Below are 26,038 nucleotides of genomic sequence, written 5' to 3'. Positions count from 1 at the left end.
TGGCTTGTATTGAGACGTCGAATACGGTGAACAGTACCATATTCAGCATCTTAGGTGCAGAATATAGCTGCAACCCAGTGTTGTGCCATCGCGAAGAAAGAAGCTAGTAAGTTGTGTGTGTACGTGGGCATTTAAGTTTTTATTTAACTCCTGATTTTATTTGGAGTAAAAAATAATCCAATTTTTTTTAAATATTTTCATGTAGAGCTCACTAGCATCACGTTTTAATAAGTTTGATCCAAAAATTCTATGCCAATATTTAATTAAAATTCTCCAAATAAGACAACTTTTATAAATTATAGCAATTTTTAATACCTCAAATAAATTAAAAAAATCAAGAAAAACTCATTAATATTCTTCTCATGTGATGTACTAATTTATAAAAATGTTTCTAACCCTAGGTTATTTTGTGAAAAATTGAGTTCCTTTGTAATGCTCCATTTATATGAATTTTTATCATTTCATGTGATATTCTCTTTTAATTCAATCTGAATAAAAAAAATATACATTCATATTGATACATAGAACCAAAAAATTAAAAATTCACTAATATTCTTCTCATGTGATGCATGATAGTTTGATTACTACTACTAAGATGATAAAGTCAGACACTTAACAAGCATAGAATCCAAGAATTATAAATATATATTTACATTCATCTTTTCAAAGCAGGTAGCGATACGACAAATTTTAATACTTATCAATTAAATATGACAAATGATATATCCAAAATTTAAATAACTAGATAAGAAGTATGCAGATGGGGATGCCATCTCTCAAAGCAGGAAGAGAAAAAGAAAGAAATGAAGCATCAAGAATAGCAAGAAGAGGCTTAATATTAATATGAGAGATTGCCCGTCATTTTTAGCTTGGTGCCGGCAACAGATTAAATGGAGCATGTTTGAATTAATCTGAGAACCAAGGTTTTATGCATGTTTGAATTTTTTTTATTCAAATTGAATTAAAAAGAGAATATCACTGAAAGTGCATTTAGCCCTTATGTGTGGTTTTAATAATTAATGATAATATTTATGGACTAACAATGGTGTTAAGTTTGTTAGTAGGTTGTTCCATTGGTAATGTATTGAGAGATATGCATGAGCTATAAGTGAATGGGGAGATTGAAAATGCATCAAGATAAATAAGCTCCAGGTTATTTCATAGGAGATACATAAGTGATGAATCATAGATTTCCTGAGAAATGCTATGAGAACAAAAGAAATGCATCGTTGTTATTGAGCTCCTAGTGATGCTCATAAGGATAAGGAAAAACTCAATAAGATTGATAATAAATTTGAAGATTAAGTTACTTGTAAAGATCAAGTAACTAAAGGTATGACATTGTTAATAGAGTTTTATAGACTAATGCTCTCGAAACCAATTCACTTGAGTGAGACAGAGGAGAGTGGAATTTCGTGTGTAGGATCATTCAAAGAGAAGTTACCTTTTCTTCTTTCCACCGTGTGCTATGTGCTTGAAAATGAGTGGGGTTAGGTTCTATATGAAGATTGATAATATGCATGAAGGCTAATAAGTTACGTGTGGAGATCAAGTAACTTAAGGTACAAAAGTTATCAATTAGGTTTTATGGACTAACCTATATGTTTTGTGCTTGAAAGTGAGATGGGGTTAGGATCCATAAGAAGCCATCAATTGAATTGAAATCATATATTCCAAGAGTGAAGAAAAAGAGCGGACTCCATATTTGATAAAGTGAATTCCTTTAAGATGTCGAATATAAAATGGTCTTCTATGGTAAGACGGTAAAGGGCAAGTAAGACACGACTGCGATGAACCATCTGGTGGTAAAGGGTATGCAAATGGCTTGGCGTCGAAAGATCAAGGTGGTGGTGAAGAGCGAGTAAAGGCTTTGCGCCAATGGACCGTGTGAGGCCATGAGAAGCTATGAGTGATTCGCATCAATCATATGAAGAATCAAGAAAAGATAGAGTGAAAAATATATGAAAGTTGGCAACCCTCAAGGTTTGAATGAAAGAAGCAGTACTTCAAAGTTATTCAAAGGCTCAAAGTGGTTTAAACGAGTTTTATCCTTGAATTTGAGTATAGGTATACCGCTCTATTAAGAGGGATGCAATGTAGAGCTAATTGTCGTGTCTCAGTGCTTAAGAGTTTCTAACCAAACCCAAGCGAGAGTTATTTTTTGAAATTCTGGTGTGGAAAGTGTGGAAGTGTCTGAATTAGATTTTGGAGTGTTCCTTATTTGATCTAATATGTTTGAAGTCATGAATTCAGTTGGGATGTGCAGCCCTCTGAATAAGCTTTCCATAGAGTCCAAAATCGTCAAAATCGGACTTCGGGATCAAATGTTATCGCCGTTTTTTGAAGATCAGTTGTGCTGAATCCGGATATTCCGTGTTAACCCGGATTATCCGAGTTGCCCGGAGTCTTCGGGTGAGATTCTGGGGAGAGGTCTCGGTTTGGCCCCTTTTAATTGACCCGGATACTCCGGGTTGACTCGGATACTCTAGATTATGGATACTCCAGGTGAGGTTCCGAGTCTGGGTGCTCGGTTTTGCCTTCTTTCGCTTGCACGGAGACTCCGGGTCAGTAAAAAAAGTGTTGTAACGGCTAGTTTTGGGGGTTGGGTATTTATACACCCCTCACCCCCATACTTTGGGGTTGTTGCAAGAGCACGAAAGAAAAACATTGTAGAGCCAAAAGAATTCCATCCCACTCTATTTTTGTGAGAGATTTAAGAAGAAAAGTGAGTTGGGTTGAGAGATTGAAAGATTGAGTGCAAGTGAGCTAAAATCCATTATTGAGCACTCGAGTTCATCGGCAAGAAGTTCATCGTCGCGTTTGTTACTCTTGCAGCTTTGAGCTCCTAGGCGGCTAGGTCACCCAAGGTTGTGGTGTGCCGTAGGAAGTTTGTGAAGGCTTCGATTTCGCCTCCGTAAGAGAAGAAATCAAAAGTAAAAGTCAAACTCAAGTGTGATCGAGCTTGAAGAGGAAAAGGGTTGAGAGAGACCCAGCTCAAGTATGACCGAGCCTCTCAACGGAGACGTAGGAACCTGTAGAGGAGGTGTTCTAACTTCGGGAAATAAACATTGTGTCTCCCCTTTTGTTTCCTCGTTCTTGTGTTCTTGCTCAATATTTATACATATTGCTCGATCTACTTGCTCGTGTGAATTTTATTGTAGGTTCTCCGTGGATCTACTTGGGATCATCACTTGTAACACACGACTTCATTTTATTTGAGCTAGAACTCTTTACCCGATGTTTAATTTCAGTTTCGGGCAAGTTTCTGTACAGACACCGGAGATTCTGGATTTACCCGGAGATTCCGGAACTGTACAACCCGGAGTATCCGGTGAACAATGTTTTCAGGATTTTTCAACTAATATTTTCTTGCACATCTTTTGCTAGAATTGAATATTTTTTGTCAGCATAGGATTGTAACTTTCACATTTATTTAGGGTGATTATGCACTAGTTGAGCCTAGCATATTTAGGTTTTTCACTTGTGAAAAATCCGTTAGTTTATATTCTGCTGCAAGTTTAGACCAATGGTAAAAGATGACGAATTTTTGTAAAAACACCTATTCACCCCCCTCTAGGGCGACATCATTATTCTTTCAATCACATCAAATGATAAAAGTACATATAAATAGAGCATTACAAAGGCTTAATATTAATATGAGAACCAATGTTTTGTGCATATTAATTTTTTATTAAAATAATAAAAAATATAAATAAAGCATTACAAAGGAACTCATTTTTTCACCAAATAACCTAGGGTTGAACACTTTTTTATAAATTATTACATCACATGAGAAGAATATTAGTGATTTTTTTAGATGTTTGGGAATTTATTTGAAGCATTAAAAATCGCTAGAATTTATAAAAGTAGGCTTATCTGGAGAATTTTAATTATATATTGGCTGAGACTTGTTAGATCAAACCAATTAAAACAGGTTGATAGTGAGCTCTAGTTTACTTATAAAAATATTTAAAATATTTGGACTATTTTTATACTCTAAATAAAATCATAAATTAAATAAAAAACTTAAACGCACATGTACACCTTAGGTGCTGAATACGGTGAACAATGCCGAATGCAGGTGCCACCTAGTGCTGTGCCGAATTAAATACAGGACGTTTTTGGCATCCGAGATGCCGAATATGGTGCACAATGCCATATTCGGCACCTCAGGTGCCGAATACTGCCGTACTCTAGCTTTTTCGGTGCCTCAATTGTTGAAATTGGGTTTTTAGAATTTGATGTGTCGAATACACATGCTAAATTTGAAAATATGCTAATATGTTATCTATTTTAGTAAATACGGTGCTGTATATTGTCTATTTTTAGAATTTTGCATATATATTAGCTACATCTTGTAACAGAATCAAAGATAGATGTTGTATAGTATGTAGAATCAACCAATTAACCAAGACATATGGTAGCACAACATATAGTTATATATATAAATCACGCATCATTAACCAAGACATGGTAATTAATTAAGCTGATCGACACCAAGCGAGAGACGGGCCGTTGCATCGTCATGCTGCACATATACATATGCAGGCATGCAGTGGCCTTAATTTGAGCCTGCTTGACCATCATCATCATACTGTATGAGAGGATTGCATGATAGGAGGAGTACGTAGGATCATCATCATCTGAGACAGAGAGTATTATTTATTTAGATGGTAGCTAGGTGGAGCCGATGATGTGTGGGTTTCAGTTGCAGCTGCAGCAGGAGCAGCCGCAGCTGGTGCCGCACTTGCAGGCGTTGCAGTCGCAGCCGCCGTTCTCCGCCGCCGCCATCTCCAACCCGCCGGAAGTCCTGCACAATAAGGACCGATCAATCATTTACTCTACGATCGAGGGGAACAAGAAGATCAACTTATCCACACACAATACAGTAGAATACATACCCCTTGTGGGTGGCAGCAGCGATGAGTAGCATGGTGCTGGTGGTGGCAGTGGCCTCCACATCAGGGTACATCCCACAGCCGTTGCACCCGCTGCCGCACTGGCAGCTGGACCCGCACCCGCACTTGCCGTTGCAGCAAGACATCTTCTTCTTCTTCTCCTACCTTAACTTGTCTGTGCTGATGATCGAGGAGGAAGGCTAGCTAGCTGCTAGAGTTGCTTCTTCTTCCTCTTGGCTGGCCTGAGGAGCGATGCCATGGAAGCCAGGGCTATTTATAGGCAGGCAGTCTCTCACAGCAGGCAACAACTGCACTGTGTCTGCGTGGAGATGAGATCGATGCTGCACTTGCCAAAGAATGGACGCCAGCAATCCTGGGACCACCACACCACACCACAGCATATGCATAGGGAAGAGGAGTAAGGATAGGACCAATGCCCTGCCTTGATTAATCTCTCCTATTCTTTCTCACATGAAAATTAATCTATAAACAAGATTTTATGAGAGAGAGAGAGAGAGATTAAAAGGTGAGGTGAGTGGGCAACCGGCCGCTGTCGTTCCTTTCTTGTCTCCCTGTGGAAAGCCCCTCCGCCTCTGCTGTTGCTTTCAGTGGAGAGGACACAATTAATCCCCATCATATAATTTTATGACCTGCGTACGTGGAGATAAATTGCTACAACCAACTTTGGTAGATGTCTGCCTTGCACCAATTAATTGCTACTGAATTAAGGTGAAAATAACATCGCTACTGATATACGGTACTGGTATGTATGTTCTACCGATATATATATATGTATTGCAGGCGCAACAGACATGAAAATTTTCTTAACCATCAGATAGAGGTGCATGCATGCTCAATTGTTCAGTCATCTATCTGCAATGCCTGTGCATATATATTGCCAGCTCCAGTTAACAGATAGTACTAGCTTACAAGGAATTAAAAAATGGCAAATGTTACAGCCATGAATGAATACGAACTTTCCATTGTCCAAAAAAAAAAAGAATGAATACGAATGACAAGGAGGGAATGGAGAACGATCTCTTTTATTCGTTCATGTCCACATACAGACCACAACAGCTGCAATAATGCATGCAGGCACACATCTAACAGGGCCTGCAATCTGAATGCGGCGATGGGTATCCAAGTTTATAAATTCGTTTGGCGAATAAAAATCCAGACCTGACGGTTATCGAAAAACCGCGGTTGTCATGATAACCGCTCGAAATTCGACGAAAATTCGTACAAATTTAATTGGGCAAATTTGCAAATTGGTACCAAAACCCGACTGAATTGGACCATCGGTTACCGAGCGAACTAGACCAGTAACCGAACGATTTCTACGATTTATCGACCGATTTTGATGATAACCGATCTAGTCAAAATTTGAGCTTTTTTGACGATAACTGATCGAATTTTGGCGGTTACCGAACACATTATTTGAATTTCCAATGAGTTAAAGGAAAATGACAAAAAAAAATCATTAAAATAATAAAAAAAAGTTAGAAAAAATAGAAACAAATATGGCATGAGATTTGCTATATTTTATTTAATCATACTATCTACTCCTTGCATATATCATACATAGGGAGCAAATATGTAAATAATGAGGGAAAATTTTGGCATTGACCTTTACTATATTTTGGACATTTTCAAGAAAACAAATAGATACTAATAGCAATACGAGTATGACCATATAATTGTTTCATCAAATATATGCATACATTACATAAGTAGCACCTCAAATTAATAAATTTATCAAATTATCCATACAAATGCTAGAAACATAATCACATGTCATCCATAAATACTTACCAAAGTGATGATCGATGTTTAAAATGTAGTTTGTATAGTATCCATGCCATATGCAACCTCGTCTCGGTACTTATCATATATATCCCGACCAGTTGGAGATGAGACACCCTCTCCTGTTATACAACAGATGGCCATAAGTCAAAAAGAAAGAAATATGACAATAATAAATTTTATTACAAACTTTATCACTCATTCTATTTCTGTGTTTCTTTCACTGCATCCACAAAGAATGAAGTGTGAAAAAATTTGGACCATGCCAAACCAATAGCTGCCTTTGCATTCTTTCCCTTCACACTCCATGACCCAGTGTCAATCCTCTGCTGCATAGGAGCTTTTGCTACAATAACATTATAATCCTTGACATTTGGTGGTGGCTCCATGGTTGTATCCTCTTTAACATATTGTCTCATCTAGCACTTTCACTATCATCTCCATGCTCGTAGGATTCACCTAACCTCCTCATGAACTCTTCCTCCTCCCTAGACGGAGCTATGTCACACTGCACCTATTCCTCTTTCGTCTCCTCATTACCGCTTATCAAATCTACCTGAACTCTTGCTGACTCTTGCCTCCGAAGACTATCCTCAGACCTTCCATTCCTCTTATCTCTTGTCTTATCCAGCTCACGCCTGAAGTAATCACGCACATCTGGAGGCACCCTATCACAATGTATAATATTCAATCTGTGCCCTGTCAAATGTTCTTTCAACCTTGTGGCACCACCGCCTTTCCTTTCCCTATTACAGTAATTGCACATAAACCCCAGAGCCAAATTGTCCCTGCACTGCCACACCACATCTCTATCCGCCATCGATTACTGCACAACAATATATATCATCTTATTAGCACTCCACAAATTCCAATAGTGAGTAAACATTGAACCAAACTAAGTACTAGATGCTAACCAACACTATTGGACACTAACTAACCCTAACAACTTAAAAATGAACCCCAACCGACACTAACCACTTTGAACTAACCCTAACCAAGCATAACGCATACCAACAGAGCACACATCGTTTAAAACCGATCGCATCTGACCGATAACCGAGCGAATCGCATAATAAATCGACCACATCAACGCCGAACCTCACTGACGAGCTCCTACTAGCGGTAACCGACCTATTTAAGCAAGGAATCGCTCATATTTAGTGACTTACCGCCCACACAGCCTTGGTTATCGTTGTGATGCGTTCAGTCACCAGACACGCGAACTTCCCCACGATGCGCTCGGTTAACACTCCAATGCGCTCGGTTACCGCCTTCTCCCAACCGATTTTTGACCTTTCTCCTACGGATTGCCTCGGCTACGCAGTGGATCTGGCGGAGCTCACGATGGAGGCGATGTTTTTGCTGTGGTCGAAATGATGAACACGAGTTTTTTGCTGTGGCTGAAGGGGATAAGGTAGGAAGTCTTATCCCATTGAGTTGGGCCGAATAGGGCCGTTTACACTGTACATTCAGCCCGTTTCATCCTTTTTGTTTTTTCAGTCTTTTTTTAATGTTACAATACTTGAGCACATATTTCTTGATGAAAATATCATTTTTTAAATGGTTTTAACAGATAGTCTTAAAATCGCCTTAGTTTTTTATGAAATTTTTTATTTTATTTTTCAAATTTGATTTGATTTTTTTGAATTTAAATTCGATAATCGTTTGTATTTTGAAATCAGTTTAGAGCGGTAAGTTTGGTTACTACGAATTTAAAGCGGTAACCGTCGAATTTTGAAATCACGTGGTATCTGCTTTTTTTCCGGACAAGTAGAACATGGCGTAGACTCCAAATAAATTTGCAAGGAGGAAAATGATACTCCAACTGCTAATCAGGCAAGCGCGAACGCTAACTTATTGCCTACGTACTCCCCGCAAAAAACCAAAAAAAAAAAAAAGCCTAGGTACGGCTTCAAGAGAATCACTTTTGCTCTACCTTGTTTCGTATATATAGATCACCAGGCTTTTGTTAATTCTTCCTGGTGTCGCGTGCTAAGTCAAACGCAATATGGTGTGGTGCATCCCCAACACAAATAATAATCAGGTAAGGTGACTGAGGAACTCTGCAGCGGTTGCGGTTGCTGTTCACTGCAGAGACCAAGGCTCCGGTTACGGCACCGCCGAGCATCGCCTTCTTCTGCAACACCAAACAATTGAAACATATATGTCAGGAGAGGAGATTGCATGCAAAAGTACATATTAGTTGCTATAAATATATATGGTCGTAATTATACTACTTTCTGTCATATGATGATAACTTGTTCGTCTCTGCATACACCCCTAATTACGATCCTATGAGATCCGTGCGTCAGATGTTGGACGATTAAATATCTATGGTCGTAACTTGGTAACATTTTTTAGTCGTAATTATATACTTTTTTGTTATGTGATTGTAACTTGTTCACATCTGCGCATACCCTAGTTAAGATTCCAAAAGTAGTATAGTTACGAACTACAAGATAGATCCGTTACTATAAATATGTATGGTAGAAACTCGGTAACATTCTCTAGTCGTAATTATGTACTTTTTGTCATATGATCGTAACTTGTTCATCTCTGCGCATACCTCCAGTTAATATCCTAAAAACAGTATAGTTGCGATCTACAAGATAGATCAGTTACTACAAATATATATAGTCGTAAATCTTCTCTGATCGTAATTATGTACTTTTTTGTCATGTGATCAAACTTGTTTACCTCTGCGCACACCCCCAGTTACCCCAAAAGTAGTATAGTTACAATCCACAGGATAGATCAATGACGACCCCAGTTACAAACTGTCAAGCGTACAGTACAATGCCTCTAGTTGTAGAATACTCACTCTTATACTGGCATACAGTTCATGTCATTAACTCGAGTGATTAAGAATTATTACAAAGCACCATAGTTACCATTACCAAGGTAGTAACCTAGCTAGCATAGCTAATTTACCAAGTACGAAGTGAAACAAACGAATCACATGAAGTAATCATACATACTAGCATCATTAACGTAGCAACAAGCTTCATAGGGTGTAGACACAGAAGAGGAAGAAGCAGCACATCACAGAGACGAGCGTGACGAACTCGACGGCGGCGATGACGCCCCAGAGCATGGTGTCTAGGAGGAGCGGTATGTCTGGGATGAACTCGGGCCACCGCCACACCGCAACCCCTAGCTGCTTAGAGCGCAGCCACTGCTGCCACCACCCGTGAAAACAGGACGCGTACGGCGAGGGGAGTAGGGCGGCGAGGCTAGGCAAGCCGAGGTCCGACAGCCACCGGAGCATGGACACCAGGTTGGGCAGTGACATAGCGCAAGTCTGTTCTGCGCTAGGCGTATAACAGACTTGCATTGTGCTATTGTGGCTGAGTGAGCCAAAATCTTCTACGCGTGCCCCAGCTTCTTCGCGGTGTACGACGGCCACAGCGGGGCGCGGGTGGCAGAGGCGTGCAGGGAGGGGATGCACGTGGTGCTCGTGGAGGAGGTGGGAATGCGCCGACGTGTCAGGAGCGACGTGCGCTGGAAGGTGGCGATGGCGGCCAGCTTCGCCAAGGTGGACAACGAGGTCACCAGCTACTTCGCCCAGGCCAAGGCCAACATTGACACCGAGTCGCCCTTCCTGATCGTGGGCTCCACCGCCGTGGTGGCCATTCCTGGGGCACCACCGCATAATCGTCACCAACTGTGGCAACTAGCATGCCATCCTCTCCCACGGTGATGTCGCGGTGCCACTCTCCATTGACCACAAGGTATCGATCTTCGTCTTGATAATGATATCTACTCAATCACCTCAGATCGTTGTTTAATAAGTACATAAATTAATATCTAATACTAGATTGTAAGTATCCCCACATGAGTCAATACTCTACTACCTCAGATTGCTGTTTAATTTAGATGGGTATGATTGTTATACAATTACATTATGGTATACATTCAGTTACGATTTGTGCTATACTGCAGTTACAACTTGGGCCTAGCGCAGTTACAATCACCTTTACGCCACCCTCTAAGTTACGACTAAGAAAAATAGTCAGTTACGACGACCCAGATAGTTGAGTTACGATCATATGATAGAAAGAATATAATTACGACTAGATTATGTATCGAGTTACGACTATATATATTTGTAATAACTGACCTATCTTTTGGATCGTAACTATACTGCTTTTATGATCGTAACTGGAGGTATGTACAGAGGTGAACAAGTTACAATCACATGACAAAAAGTATATAATTACAACTAGAGAAGATACTGAGTTACGATCATATATATTTGTAATAACTGATATATCTCGTGGATCGCGCTATACTATTTTTGAGATCATAACTGACTTGTACGCAAAGACAAACAAGTTACGATCATATAATAAACAATATATAATTACAATCATATATACTTATAGTAATTGATCTATAATAATTTGATGGTGGTATAACAATAAACTACAGTACACTATACGCATATATATATATACATATATATATACATATATACATATACATATATATACATATATACATATACATATACATATACATATATGTATACATATATGTATATATATATGTATATATATATAAGCAAGACATAATCATGAATCAGAGAGATTTCGACCAAGGAGTCAACCACTGATTACAGTTTGCTTGTTTCCAGTTCGCATAATTTGAGTGGAGTGTGAATGATTACCCCAGTACGCGCTTTCCTTGCACATTTTCTTCAGCTGCATATAACACATGTACAGTCAGCAAAGTATTAGTTAGGAGTAGCACAGGGAAACAAGCTACTATATATATAGTCCAGAAAAAACATAGGTCAGGTCAGTTATTCTTTTTTCCTTGTACAAGTACAAAAAGTGAGATAAGATTTTCATTGAACATACAGGTGAGATTACATTTCTGAAGACACTGTATATCCCTTCTGAAGAAATTGTACGTTCCTGTCACTTCTTCACCAACCCCCCAGGTGTAGCGCGCAACATTACCGCTACGAGACTTACTTTTTTTTCTAATAATGGAAAAAGATTATGAGACGTCGGCTTCTTCAGTAAACTGGGCTAAATTTGTAATACCCCGAATCTTACAGCACAAAAAGAAAGAAGAAGCAAAATCGATCAAAAATCTAATGGTCAGCCGCCGCCCATCCTCACTTAAATAGGACTCGAGTAGGAGTCGGACCCAACCCTAACCCTAAAATTGCAACCACCTTACCTGCTGGTGTCGGTAACCACATCCGTCCAAGCTGCACCACCGTCCAAACCCTAGCATCACCGTCCGCTGTGGTCTCGACTTGCCTTGTGGTCTGCGTCGGTCCGCTGTCACCACTTCTTGCGTCCAACGCCGCTCTACCTCGCCCAGCCCTGCATCGCCTCCTGCGTCGTCAGTCGATGCCAACAATAGCCACCTCTAGCCACCAAAGCTGCTAGCCGACGCCGACAATAGCCACCTCCGACCACCAGAGCTGCTAGCCGCCACTAGCTGTGGCTATGGTGTTGAACCGAGGGCCATGAAGAGAAGAAGAAAAGAGAAGCAAGGAAGGGAAAAGGAGAAAAAGAAAGAAGGGAGGAGGAAAGAGGAAAAGAAGGAAAGAAAAGGAAAAAGAAAAGAAAGGAAAAGAAAGGAAAGAAAGAAAGGAAATGAGAGAGAAGGAGAAGAGGAGATTTTTTTGGGGGGATTTGGTCAGTTTTGCCACCAATCTGTGAACTTCTCGCTTAAGGTAACATCTTCATAATCTATAGTTGTCCGGAAATAGAATTTCGATGACCGGACTCATCACCAAAATTAGAGATTATTGAACCGTATAATAGTTTGATGTGAAATCTAGGGCTAGTGGAGGTCAAATTCAACCATGTGATTAAGAGCAACCTAGATTATTGGTCTGATTTTTCGAAAAATGATAGAATTGGAATTTTTGGGACTTAGATAGAGAACATAGTTTCGGACAGCTGATATATAGTCATGTGGACTTTCTAAGGTAAATTCTGAGTATATTATGTTTTTTAGGAAGTGTCGGTGCTAAACGTGTGAAGCCGGATCCTAACCACGGTTAAGGCAAGTACATAGTGAACCCGTGTTATGGCATAATTCGCTCACTGAATATTTTAATTGATCCATTTGAATTGTTTAGTTCCATATTCATACTTCCTTTCGTATTTTCTTATGTGTTCACGTGTTTTAAGTTCATGATTTGTGTTTATTTCAAATTATCAAGTTTCAAGTTGTTCCTTTACATTTTATTCAAGTATCGGTGATACTAGAGTTACAATTTGGTTCTTATGTTCAGGATCCTGTGAGTGAATACTGGCCTCACTTATTTGGCTTTACTGTAAATGCAAGGATATATTTACATTTGTCCGTTTCAGTCGAAAACTACTGTTTTATTGTTGTTTTGAAGAAAAGAAAAACTTTGTTGTTTTTCATTCTATATCGGCTTTGGTGATGTGTTGTTCTTTTGGTTCTAAATTGTACTTGCCGAGTATTTTTACTCACTCTTGTGTTTCATTTGTTTTTTAGCACCCAATTATGGCAGCATGTTTGGAAAGCGAAGTAATATCACATGGTAGCACGTGTCAATACCTATATATCAATATATAGTGTTTCAAACATATCTTGTTCGTGAATGTTATGTGTTTTATTTGTTTGAAAAAAAAAGGGTAAATACAGGAAAGACTGTTGAAAAATGTCGTCAAGCTTTTGTTTTGGCTACAATTAAGTGTTAGATGTAACCTAGCAAGATGTGTTATTGGGGATCATGTGAAATTTTGCAGTTGAGGGGATCATGGGTGTAGTTGAAGGCAAGTTTGTACTCACTGCACACTCGGCTTTTGTGCTTTGAAACGTCCCCTGCAAGAGAAGCCGGCCACGTCCGAACACATATACAGATGAAAATCGAAGAGGTAGCTAGTAGAAGTGAAGAAGAGGACCTCTGTCTCAAAGGTCTCCTCGGCGGCAACCTTGCAAGGACCAACCTGCGTGTGCGTGTGCGTGTGCGTAGAGAGTTTCATGCATGGATCGAATAATTAGTTTCTCAAGACACATCCTTTCTGAAGGAAGATGGACGAAACACGAATCCTTTCTGAAGGAAGATGGACGAAACACAAACGACGCCGATCTCTTTACTTACACGCGCACGCAGTGGTGATGTGATGTGTGCGCGTGCGTTTTAAGAGTTGTACTACGACCTGACCAGTTGAGTAGTGCTTCCGCGCGCCGCGCATATGGATCATCTTCTTCTTCTTCTAATTACTCCTACCTGTATAACACATCTTCTTCTAATGCCTTCAATTTGCGTAACATAATAAAAAAAAAATGCAAATAAAACTTATGTGCGGCTTCAGCACAGCATGTCTAGTAACAAACACACACTTCACTGGACAATGTGCCATGTGCAATACGTCGGATCTCGTGACTTGATTACACTTGTTCAACCAGAAAGCTAAGTTATAAACAAAAATGGGCCTATATGAATGGCAAGAGCGCACGGAGATATTTCTCCCTATGCCTGCCTTTTCTTTTTGGCTTAATTGATTTTAAAAGGACAAGGAATGCAGAAAACTTGGACCAAAACCAACGGATATTAATCCCACTAACCAAAACCTGTGGAACATTTGGTTCTCTACCCAACTGATTACCCCAGTCTCACCCAGACAGCCTACTCTACCAACAATTTCCCGTTTCAAGCAATTCTGCACAGAGAAAGGTCCACTCAACAATCACAGTAGCCTGCTAAGAGACTTGATCAGAAGCTTGATGTTCCGCCTTGTCGTTTCATCACCGGTGAAACCAGAGATGTCTGAGCTGATACTCTGAAAGCACGGAAATGATACAGCAAATATTTTTGTCAACCTCTTGATCATTTTGAGAAATAGATACTGCAAAATGGTGAAAAGTACAAACCTCAATGTTCTTAAGAGTAAATATAAGGGTGAAAATAGACTGCTTAATAAGATCACTGTTCTCTGGGGTAAGCATGGAAGACTTGAGCCTTCTGCATGGCAACACAAGAAAAGTTAAGAATCACCATAACATTACTCCCAAACAAAAATAGAATTTATACTAGTGTTATGCTATAATATATCTTTATGGAGCATGGTTTATTTTAAAACACAATTATTGTGGAAAAATGTAGCAAGCAACAGGATTTCTAGTTCAGTTGCGCAGATATTTTTTTATTTTGGGGACAAAATCATTGTATTGGCAGTTCATGCCCTTGTTAATCGTGAGCTTGACTAGTCACTACACGTGTATTCCAGAAAAAGAAGCAATATGCTTGAAGTCAAATAATTATTATTTGTTCGATCATAGCACTTCACAGCAGTACCTTAAGTCGCCAGATGCATCCGCCAAGCCTTTAGTTATAGTCTCCACATCCTTCAGAAGGTCACTGTCCCGAACCTCAGAGAGCATAGGTTGAATTTCTTCAGCTAAGGCCTCAATCTGTTCCATAATTACCATTTAATTCCATGTATATGACATTTAACAGCAGAAGTAGCTTCCAACACAGAATAAAATTCACAAAATACATCGAGGAAGCACCACACACCATCCACTTTTCCAAAAGCATGCAGGATAAAGAAGAATGATCTAACACCACACTCAACTAAGTGGAGGTCCCCTACTCTTGAGTCTTGACCATTACTCAGCAAAAAGAGGCAAGTAAACATGCCAACCGGGGCAGGTATGCTGTATAACAAACCTGATCTTGAACTTTTAGCAGTTCAACCTTAGTCTCACTAAAGTACGGACAAGTTGTACCGTTTCTATTTGAGTTATTGGTGAATGCAGAGCTAGCATGATACTTGGGATGTGTAGCAGTGCACCAATGCAAGTAAATGAAGGTGGGAATCTATTTGGATCAATAATGAATAACGTGATTTGCACCTTGGTGTATGTGATGCATTAGGAAAAGTTGTGGAGCTATGCAGAATCAAGCCCCAGTGACAGGGAACAAGGCATTTGAACCATGCAATCCTAACCGGCAGTATTAAGTGAAAGAAACTGGTTGAACAGAGATTCCAACAAGCTAAATATCACTAATGTACTAGTTTGCAAACAGTTATGTAAAAATTTGGAGAGAATATTGTACCCGTGTAAGAAGAGGTTGAGCTTCTTCCATTATAGATGCAACTTTTTCAGCCAACTTATAGCTTTTACTAACACCGATTTCCTCCATGTCTCTTCCTAGACGAGTAAATATTCCAACCAGAGCATCTAAGCTTACTCCTTGCTGTCCTCTCATCCTCTCTTTGTCACAGAGAATCAGGCCTTCTTTGGAACAGTCTGGGTCAAGTGGTCCCACTGAAGGTGCAGGGAGTGGATCTTTTGGTGTAATATCAATCAGTGTCTCCATTAGAAGACCAGACTGATTCACCTCAACCACTGAATTACGTGGTATAATAATTTTATCATCTTCAACCTGGCACAACAGAAATAGAAGAAATTCAGCTCAAAGCATATTGCTAACGAGAATCGAGCAGTTCATGCACTGATGTAATGTAGATATCAACAGGGGCTATGGATATTGGATACCCATGCACAAAGCTAGTGTTAAATTGGAATGCGGACCTGCCTCCGCGCAAACTTAAGAAATGACATCTAAATAGAGATGGGGTGATGATAGATAACTGAACATACTGATGTTGCTGTGATGATTGAAAGCTAAAACTAAATCTAATTGTCTGGCCCAAATTATCCATAAGAAAAAAAAAATGTACCTAAGAGAGCTGAAAATTTTGTTGGACTACAGGAACATAAGACTTTCTGAACAATAGACATGGAACAACCAAAAAGTGCCATATTGGAGGAGTTAAGCTATGGTTCGGTTTCAAAAGGTTGTTCTATCAATTAGAAGCATCCAAGCGAAAGCATTAAGGCAATGTAACGTTTTGAAAGGTTGTACTCTCAACTTGCATACAACTCATAGGACTGTGATAGCAGCAGTGAAATGATTGAAAAACATTGCAGAGAATGGCCTCACCATTCATGACAACAAGTTTATCAGATTTGTTCTGCACACACTGTAGTAATTTATCAGATTTGACAGATGTAATGGCAGTATGCTTGGATAGGCAGTATGAAATCCACTAGGCAACAAGACTACTGGCGGGACATTATTTTAGGTGCCTTTTCCTTGATGAACAAATTAGAGATCTTCCTGTGATCAACTACTCTAGTTGGAGTTTAATTTTAACCATTAGAGCAGAACTGTGATCTTCGGTAGAATGTAGAAAGATGCATCATACATCAGATTAGATGTTTGTATTTATTCAAGTAAAATAAGTTGTGATTCACAATGTCCTGGAAGTGGCAAATTGATTAGCACTCAAAGGCAAGAGTATGGTGGATTCAATTAAACAGAAGTAGTATAACTATACCAGATAATGCCCAAACATTCATGCAGAGCAAATGCTAGTATCAGTAGGACATGAATGTAACAAGAAGTATGATAAACTGTCCTAGTTTCTGCATACTATTTAATGTAACTTTGGTATCATCTGCAGTAGCAGTGGTGCAAAAGTGGAAGGGAAGATGCGCACCTCGACGACAGCATCGATGCTCCTGAGGGAAGAGTCGACACGGACGACGGAGCCAACGGTGACCCCTCGTATCCGGACGGGCGTGCCGACGCAGATCCCGCAGGCCTGTGTGAACTCAAATACGGTCTGGTACTTGCGGAAACGGGAGCGCAGCTGGAATCCGCGGAGCCATGCGAGCGCGAGGGCGAGGAGGGCAGCCCCGGAGACCATGAAGAGGCCGACGCCGCCCTCCCAGACGCTGCGCTTGCCGAAGCCGTAGTCCCCGAGCGGCTGCAGGGTGCGGCGCCAGAGCGTGCGGGGCACCTCGATGAGCGCGGCGAAAGGGTTGTTGTTGCCTTGAGGCGCCGAGTCCCCGCCAGTGGTTGCGGCGGCGCATGCCAGCAGGGAAGTGGGTGGCGTCTTGCGGCGGGCGTTGAGAGCGAAGGCCCGAGGCTGCGGGCGGGAAGAGATGAATGGGGGAGTGAGGAGGAAAGATTTGGTGGCCATTCAAGTCCAAGATGGAAGGGAGGCAGGCAGGCAGGCAGGGTTTGGTTGATTGTTGCAAGTGGGAGAGGTCCTCCTTCCTCTACCGCGCGCGCATCCTGCGAAACGCAAGAGGATACAAGAAGAGATTAGCAGAGAGAGGGAGGGAGCGTCCATGGATGGATAATCCAAGTGGTAAATGGATAGAGAGAAGAGAAATCTCTACTGTAGAGAATGGGGAGAGGATGAGGAGGAATCAATCGGATGTTGTGGTTACCTTGGGTAAAGCGGTTGCATCGCCGTCGTCCTCTGCCGCTCTGCGAGAGGAGGGGGGAAGTGGAGTGGGCGGTCCAGCAGCAGCAGCAGCAGAGGTCGGGGGAGCCGGAGCCGGAGCCGGAGCCTCTCTATACCTATCGACGGACGGGACGGCGGCGCGGCAGCGACACAGGACGAGGAGGACGGGATGGCATGCGGCTCCGTCGGTCGGACCAACCAAACCAACCAGATGGATCGGCTCAGGTCATATGCTTTAAAAATCCGTTTCTTATAATAATTATATTATATTACTTTTTATTTTTTATTTTTTTCATCTCTAATAGCTACTTATTTATTACATTTCACTATTTTTTTATCTCTCTTTAAATCTATAATTAGGTTATATTCACTCCGCCGTACAGTGATACCAGCCCCCTCCCCGTATTTTTTTCGCCCTTCTCTCCTCCTGTTTTCTTGTAATGAGCGATGCGGGAGATACGATGCAGGACAGGAGGAGAAGCAAATGAGGTAGAAGCCGATACAGGCGGGTTTACTGGCTGTGCTGAAGTTGTTTGCCAGTTGTTGAGTTCAGGCCGCACGGCACCTACCTGTACACAACAGTACTGTACTGTATTCTAGCGCAGCGCAGTTGGGAAATACGTACAATAAAGGAAACAATAACATATACTCCGTATTATGCAGTGGAGTGGATGAAGAATAATAATAATAATACATTACTCCACCTTCTTTTCGTTTTCCTTTCTTCTTGTGTAGAAAAAAGAAGAGCAGCTCTCTCAGCTGCGATTGATTTTGTTTAGGAGACAGGCCACTGAGATGACGAAATAACCGGAATGGGCTGAAGAAGAAAATCGCGGCCCAGCCCATCTCAGCTCATGTGCCCATATCATATACTCCAGGAAACAAGGGGACCGAAAATAGGCCCATGATCCACCCTAGCTACCTCTTCTTCTAACACAACACAAAAAATATGTCATATGTAGTTCCTTGCTTGCTTGCAATGGGAGGTGCATTTCATGCCTCACACGAAAACAGATGGCCAAAAGCTAAAGTCTCCACATATATACTCCATATACCTTCTTCACATCACAGCTTCGGTTATGTCCTAACAGGGAGACGGAGTTAATTAGGATCACTTAAAACACAGCTCAAAACAACCAGATAAATCTGTCTTAATTTCTATTAAAATATGATTTAGGTTTATCTAGTATTTCTACTCTACTATAACAAAATTTTGCACACTAGAAACCAATTCTACCAATTACTCGTGGCAATTTTAGTAAAAGTAAATGCGGAATAGTAAGTACAAGAAAATAAGTACGGAATGTAAAAGTTAGAGAGAATGCAAACATTCGGTACAACGACTTTCCCCATGGTATCGGATGGATTACCATCCACCCCTAATCCACGATGGAACCAAGTTTCTGGGTCAGATAACTCCATGGAGAACCCCTCGCAAGAGCCAAGCTCACCGGTCGGATAACTCCATGGATAGCCATTAGAAATCCCTGGTCAGAAATGGGTCCTCTACTGGACCTCTCTCGGATGCTCACCACCGTCTTCACTTCAGTATTGTTTCGCCACTCCAACACAAGTCACTCCTTCCACTCATAAAGCTTGTGACCGCTCCATAAGAACGTTGCCAAGCCGTCTAGGTGTCAGCAAGCACCAAGAGTAACAAGTGTGAATCACTCACTTGATTCAACTCTAAGCTAATCGTTTAGCTAGATGCAGGCTAGACCTAAACTAGCATTAATCAAATCCTTAAATTTGTGCTATTTATCTTGGTCTTTAATGTTCTTAACTTTGGTGACAAGAACTCATATCAAGCGTATGTGTATGCTCTTGAGCTATAACACCCTCAAATGGAGCGAGGGTCTATTTATAGCCCCCACTCCTAAAACTAGCCTTCATAAGCAAAACATATATTATAAGATTATGGATCTTTCAACAACACAGCACAACAGGAATTCACAAACATAGCCTTCATAAGCAAAACATATATTAAATTCTGTAACGGGAAGAATCTGCTTCATAAGCACATGAAGCAAAAGATATACTCTTTCTCTTTCTCCCAATACAGCGTGTGATTCAACTTTTACAATTACAAAGTGGGAATCAACAGTGTGTATCAACCTCTCTGCTACAAGGGAAAAAGAGAAAGTGTGCTTCAAAGGAACAAGGTAAAGGGAACAACTGTATGACCAAAAAATCAATAAGGGGGGAAATTTTGTAGTAACTCTCAATTGTACAGGGTATGAAGCAGATTCACCACTAGCATATCCATCTTTGCCGAAAGAACAAAAACCAAATCCAAAAAAGATTTTTTTTGTATTTTTCTTCTTGAAAAATCCTGGCATGTTGTCTCCACTCTCATCTCATGACCTGTCAGTATCCACCACCTATTTCACCTTATCTGTAAACTCCAAAACCTGCAAAAGGAACCTCATTTCTTTCCTTTCGTGAAGAGAGAAATGTCGAGCTACTGCTCTTTTTCCTCGGTATTCTTCTGTATTCAAGGAGCGCAGATATGTATCAACAACTGAGAAGGGAACGCCTCCGCCGCCTCTCAAACTTTGGCATCCTCTTCTTGTCAGCTTTGATTGACATCATCTGCAATCTTCCGGTATCAAGTTCTGACTGCAGAGAGGATTTCAGCCTCTTCAGGTGCCCAATGCACAGTGCATGATCTGAACCTGTACCGTCGAAGTCCTGCTCAGCATTTAAGTCTTTCCTCTCATACTTGGAGTGCCATTTTGCTTGGAGATAAGACAAGGATCTCCAAGGAGGCAGGGGCATAGAGTTCTGCTTCAGGGACCATTTTGCAGCATCTACCATCACATGCAGGAACTGCTTCAGTCTGGGAAGCGTGCCAACATAGACCACGGGAAGCGAGTTCAACAGAGTGCCATAGGAATCAACTGCCCTGGCAATCTCAAAGTGGCTCCTGAAGTCGATATCAATGATCAAACGCTCTGGGCCTGCAGGATCATTGCTCATTATGACATCAATGTACTCATGATCACCTGATTGACAAAATACAGACAGTTTAGTCACACAGCTGGATTCATGCAGCAAATTACGGAAGGACTCTCAGTATTAAGCATTGGTAGCCAAGCTCTCATCTCAAGTACCTCCAGGTATCTTGTCAAACCCCTGCCATTTGGATGTGCAAACTGCCGCATCATATCCCGAGTATCTCAAGAGCTTCACAAGTAAATGGCGGATGCAACTGCCACTGCACTGACCTCTTGTGAAAGCCTGAAGCTCTGACTCATGGATAGAGAACAGTAGAGAGTGGACCATGGAGAGCAGCTCATTTTCTTTCTCATCTCCACCTTGCTTGTACATCTAAAACAAGATGCACAGAAGGTAAGTTCCGGCATAAATGATATACTAACCTATATGGCATCCAACAATAACTATCCGACCATGCATTAGTAGACTAATTGTAACGTGCAAAACAGATAAGGCAGTACCTTTTTCTAAACCAGACTAATTGATAAGGGCACTCGGGGCGTGAATATTTTACAAATTACTAGCACAAGGTCACGACAACAACAACAAAATGAACAGGCAGGTATTTCCAACGCTAGGCATACATGTGTGGTTTGGTGAAATTGTTGAGTAAGCACCATTTATAGTAGCAAGGTTTAAGTAACACAATTCCAGATGTATGCTACAATTCCAGTGTATTACAGCTGTGTAATATAAGAGAGAAAAGGGAAATAAATGTTGCACTGTTAGCCTGTTAGAATTTGCTAATCGTAGAAATCCCAGTGCATATTTAAAACTTGAGGACGAAGATCTATATTGCAACTGGAGCTTGTTGCTAGTTTTGGTTTGAAGCGTGGTCATCCAGTGAAGTCATATCAGTCAAGCAAGCAATCTCACAAATACTAATACAAGTCAACTCACATGAAAGCAACTAAGATGAGAAATCCTAATTTACCATTTTTGGAGAATCAAACGACCATGACCATCTCCGCAAGGGGGGGGGGGGGGGGTCGGGCATGCGTACCGAGATGTTATCTGTGAGGTGGGCGAGGTCTAAGAGGCCGGAGTCGCTGTCGCTGCTGCCGCGCGAGTCCCCGCCTCCGCTGCCGCCGTTCTCGAGGAAGTCGCTGACGAGCATCGCCAAATCCATGTCGCTCTCGTGGCTGTGGCTCCCGAACCCCTCGGCGGCGGTGGAAGCGGCTCCTCCCACCGTCCGCAGCCAAAGGTTTTCCCCCACCCCACCGCCGGGCGCAGCGAAGGCCCACGAGGCCACCCTCCGGCGCGGCGCCACCGCTGGCGGCGGCGAGATGCCGAACTCCTTGGCGACCAGCATCATCGCGGGCGAGGCGAATGGAGGCTGGCGAATTGGTGGGGAAATTGAGGGCGAGAAATTGGCGAAATCTCGCGGAAGGGGAGGGGTGGGTGGGGGAATGGAGGAAGGAAGGAGGAAAAGCCAACGCAACGCGGCCGCCTTTATTTATAGCCTGCCTTGCTGGCCCGTGTCGGGCGGGAAGCGGTTTACCGTTTCGAATTGGCGTCTTGAGCCGTCTGATTGACGCGGTTTGGGACTTGGACGGTCGGATCCGAGCGGCGGTAGGGGGGCTTTGATTTCTTGGGGGTCAAGAACTATACTACAATAATATACTGGCTAATATAATATACTGGTTGTTGGTGGTTCCCTAGCAAATACAGGATTCTAGCATGATCCGATCTATTCTATGGTTAGGACTGGATAACGAGTCAGTTTAGTTTGTTATGGTTGTTTAAATAACGAGGTGGCTCAGCTTGTTAATGAAATGAGAAAAAAAGTCAGCTCGATTCGGCTTGTTACGCTCACAAGTCAACTCATTTGCGTATCAGAGGACTATCAGTAACGTGAATAGAGGTCTACGATAATATCGAGTAGCCGAGGTGGATGGGGATCTAGGTGACTGTCGGAGGGTGAACTCTTTAAGCCGGGATCCGGAGGGACCCCTTTGAAATTCAGCCAGGGGATGATTTTGAATCCGTTTTGTGGGTGAAATAAATGGGTGTAAATGAGATGCAGCTGGGATGGAATGATCGGATGCATAAAGTAGTAAATGCTCAGGGAATTTTTAGACAGGTTCGGGCCACACTGAGCGTAACACCCTACTCCTGTGTGTATGCTATAAATGCTCTGAGATGTCTCTCTGAGTATCTGCTGAGTTACAAAAATATTTGTCTAGTCTAGAGCTTCGTGCTCCTTGCTCTTCGACCGATCTAAGCTTCTGTGCTTGTCGCCGGTTGCCGAGGATTCAATCTGGTCCGAACCGGTCCTCCGTTCTCCAGGGAGCCCACCCCGCCTTTATACCCGCCGGGGCGGTAGCGTGCCCAGAAAGGATGGCGCGAGTTCCAAGACGCCATAAATGGAAAGCAACCATCATGGGCTGCTGCGCGAGGTGACAGGGAGGGTTGAAAACGCGCCCCCATCCGGTCTTGTTCGTTATCATGCCGTTTTTCAATGGGCGCCGCGGGGAGGACCCACCGAGTAGCCCGGCGTGCCCGCCCGATCAGAGCAGACCTGACACAACAGGGCGGCAAGCGAGGCGCCTTGGGCTTCGCGATGTTATCCCGAGGCGCGCCGGATGTCGCGCGATGGGACCTGTGCATTAAATATCTCCACGCCTCCCTGCCAGGCCGTGGCAGGGATTGATAGAAGGCGTGGGGGTGTCAGTTGGAAGTGATAGGCCACGCGCCCTCTTAAATGCGGCATCAAGCTTCTCACCAACTGACACCTAACTGCTGGGCCTCTGTGGGGGCCACCGGCGAAGGACTTCTCAGGCCCTCGGGAACCGAGTGCTCGGGGGGCCACTGTTCGCCGCCCCGAGCACTCTCTCCCGGATATGCCCTTTCTTGGTCCTCAGGGAATCGAGTGCTCAGGGGGGGGCACTGTTTACGGCCCCGAGCACTCTCTCCCAGAACTGGCTGTTTGGGTCCTCAGGGAATCGAGTGCTCGGGGACCACTGTTCATGGTCCCGAGCACTCTCTCCCAGAACTGACTTTCCTTGGGTCCTCGGGGGACTCGGGTGCTCAGGGGCCACTGTTCGCAGCCCGGAGCACCCTCTTCCCGGTACTTGGCTTTTCTTGTCGTCGGAGGACTTGAGTGCTCGGGGGCCACTGTTCGCAGCCCCGAGCACTCTCTTCCCGGTACTTGATCTTCTCTGGTCATCGGGGAACTCGGGTACTCGGAGACCACTGTTCATGGTCCCGAGCACCCTCTCCCGGGACTTGGTCTTCTCGGGTCATCGGGGAACTCGAGTACTCGGGGACCACTGCTCGTGGCCCCGAGCACCCTCTCCTGGGACTTGGTCTTCTCGGGTCATCAGGGAACTCGGGTACTCGGGGACCACTGCTCGTGGCCCCGAGCACCCTCTCCCGGGACTTAGTCTTCTCGTACCTCGGGGAGATAACCCCCGCGGGAGGGCGCCATGTGGCACTTTGCTCTTCTGGCCTCGGAACTCGGAGACCCCTGGTTCCTGTGTCACCGACAGTAACCAATATCATGGACGTCATGGACGGCCGACGGGGGACTGAGGACTGCTATAGACGGAGGATGGTGTTGCCGATTCACCGCTCACCGAGTCACTGACTACGAGAGAATATAAATGAGATGTTGCGTTATGGTTCATAGGAGTGGGGGTATATATTTTGGTTTTGCAAATAGGCTACCTGATCTGGGTTGCACAATGTTATATTGGCTGTCTCCTGAATCGTTTGGCTTGCGAGCCAACTCGTTCTAAACGAGCTAGAAACGAGCCGAGCCAAACCGTACCAGCCACGAGCTTCAAGCTTTTCGTCCAGCTCTATCCATAGTTATGCAAGATGTATAAGTTGTATGTAATTTGTCCCAAGGATGATGATGCATCATTCTCTTCTATATATACCACATTAATAAATGAAATGTTGGAAATTAAGGCACCCTTCATTCGTACAGAAGCTAGCACGGCCAACAAATTAATATGTTTCTAGTTCCCACGATAATTTACAATGAATTGCCTTCCTTCATCTGATTAGCAAGAGGCAACTTGGGAGCAGCATGGCAAGAAGCTTCTTCATCAACTAGCTGCTAGTTACTAAAAATCAACCCAGACAACTTGGTAGGTTGTTGTCCATTGAATTGGCATGTGATTCCCGTCCAAATGGATTGGATGTAAACAACCTACGGACCAACCATTAGGGATCTAAGAAACCAAGTAAAGAAATATTTTGATTTGTATATGATGAAGCACTGATAACTGTTGATGTGTTTTAAATTTGGTTAGTATGTGTTTGTGGATGTTTATTCTTGTTCATATCTAACTCGAGTTGGTGTTGTTTGGAATTAACGAATTCTTCTCTGTATGTAGAAAAATTACACACATCGGAAGTTCTGGTATGAACATCAGATATTCCGGTGTAGGCAATGTATACTCGCCGGATTATTTCTTGCAGAAATCAATTTTTTGGGTGAAATTGGAGATCAATGCACCAGAAAGTTCGGTGAGTGTGGTGGCTACACCGGAGGGTATCACCGAAGCATTTTCATTGCTGAAACAGAAACAAAAGTAAACACGAATGGTCCGGTGATGAACTTTGAGAGCGTTAGAGTATTTTCTACAGAGAGAAGATTTTTTGTGCCAAGTTTGATTATGTACGCCGGATAGTCCGGTGTTGTAATTATGAACACTAGAGAATGCAGTGGACCTTTTGTTACAGAGAGGCTGCAGGAGGGTGGATCAATGGATTAGCACACAAAAGATTATCCAGTGATGGACATGAGATTACCAAAAGCCTTCACCGGACCTTTTCTTGCAGAGAGCAAAGTTTTTCTGGAATGGGTAGTGTTACATTCACCGGATGGTCTGGTGTTCAGGAGTAGAACACATCGGAACATCCGGTGCTCACATTTTTCTGCAGGATGTACTCTGAGTTGAAGTTTTTGATTTAATACTAACCTGGAGATATTTTGGAGTATTGAGGAATGTGTTTGCTTTTTTCAAGGTGTGTAGGTGACGAATGCAACTTGACGATCGACAGTGAGTGATCGGAGCTAAGCGGGTGCTTGGTGCTGGACAATCCAGGAAGGCTGGG

At 42.5% G+C, this 26,038-nt stretch overlaps 4 protein-coding genes across 5 annotated transcripts; 1 reads left to right on the top strand and 3 right to left on the bottom strand.

Annotated features, from left to right (window-relative positions):
- Positions 1-4,421: 4,421 nt before the first annotated feature.
- Positions 4,422-5,160, bottom strand: LOC133909708 (metallothionein-like protein 2C). The gene is made up of 2 exons (XM_062352258.1): positions 4,902-5,160; positions 4,422-4,810 (listed from the first exon to the last, which is right to left on the bottom strand). Exons 1-2 carry the CDS (start codon positions 5,042-5,044, stop codon positions 4,705-4,707), a joined length of 249 nt encoding a protein of 82 aa, XP_062208242.1. The 5' UTR covers positions 5,045-5,160; the 3' UTR covers positions 4,422-4,704.
- A 4,807-nt stretch (positions 5,161-9,967) lies between these two features.
- Positions 9,968-10,401, top strand: LOC133908352 (protein phosphatase 2C 51-like). The gene is made up of 2 exons (XM_062350336.1): positions 9,968-9,978; positions 10,083-10,401. The coding sequence occupies exons 1-2, from the start codon at positions 9,968-9,970 to the stop codon at positions 10,399-10,401; spliced, it is 330 nt and encodes a 109-aa protein (XP_062206320.1).
- A 3,574-nt stretch (positions 10,402-13,975) lies between these two features.
- On the bottom strand, positions 13,976-18,178 carry LOC133909701 (protein TRIGALACTOSYLDIACYLGLYCEROL 2, chloroplastic-like). 2 transcript variants are annotated; one of them, XM_062352252.1, is made up of 6 exons: positions 17,955-18,178; positions 17,216-17,796; positions 15,766-16,095; positions 15,001-15,116; positions 14,577-14,664; positions 13,976-14,485 (listed from the first exon to the last, which is right to left on the bottom strand). In XM_062352252.1, the coding sequence occupies exons 2-6, from the start codon at positions 17,699-17,701 to the stop codon at positions 14,393-14,395; spliced, it is 1,113 nt and encodes a 370-aa protein (XP_062208236.1). In that variant the 5' UTR covers positions 17,702-17,796; positions 17,955-18,178; the 3' UTR covers positions 13,976-14,392. The 2 variants fall into 2 exon arrangements, with proteins under 2 accessions (XP_062208236.1, XP_062208235.1); XM_062352251.1 differs by having other exon boundaries at positions 14,577-14,667; positions 17,955-18,177.
- Positions 18,179-19,939: 1,761 nt separating this feature from the next.
- LOC133909702 (uncharacterized) lies at positions 19,940-22,375 on the bottom strand. The gene is made up of 3 exons (XM_062352253.1): positions 21,972-22,375; positions 21,085-21,301; positions 19,940-20,976 (listed from the first exon to the last, which is right to left on the bottom strand). Exons 1-3 carry the CDS (start codon positions 22,281-22,283, stop codon positions 20,486-20,488), a joined length of 1,020 nt encoding a protein of 339 aa, XP_062208237.1. The 5' UTR covers positions 22,284-22,375; the 3' UTR covers positions 19,940-20,485.
- Positions 22,376-26,038: the final 3,663 nt, after the last annotated feature.

This window comes from Phragmites australis, chromosome 2 (genome assembly GCF_958298935.1).
Source record: "Phragmites australis chromosome 2, lpPhrAust1.1, whole genome shotgun sequence".
Classification (NCBI taxonomy): domain Eukaryota; kingdom Viridiplantae; phylum Streptophyta; class Magnoliopsida; order Poales; family Poaceae; genus Phragmites; species Phragmites australis.
The sequence above is the reverse complement of the archived record's forward strand: the minus strand, read 5'-3'. Positions and strand labels throughout refer to the sequence as shown.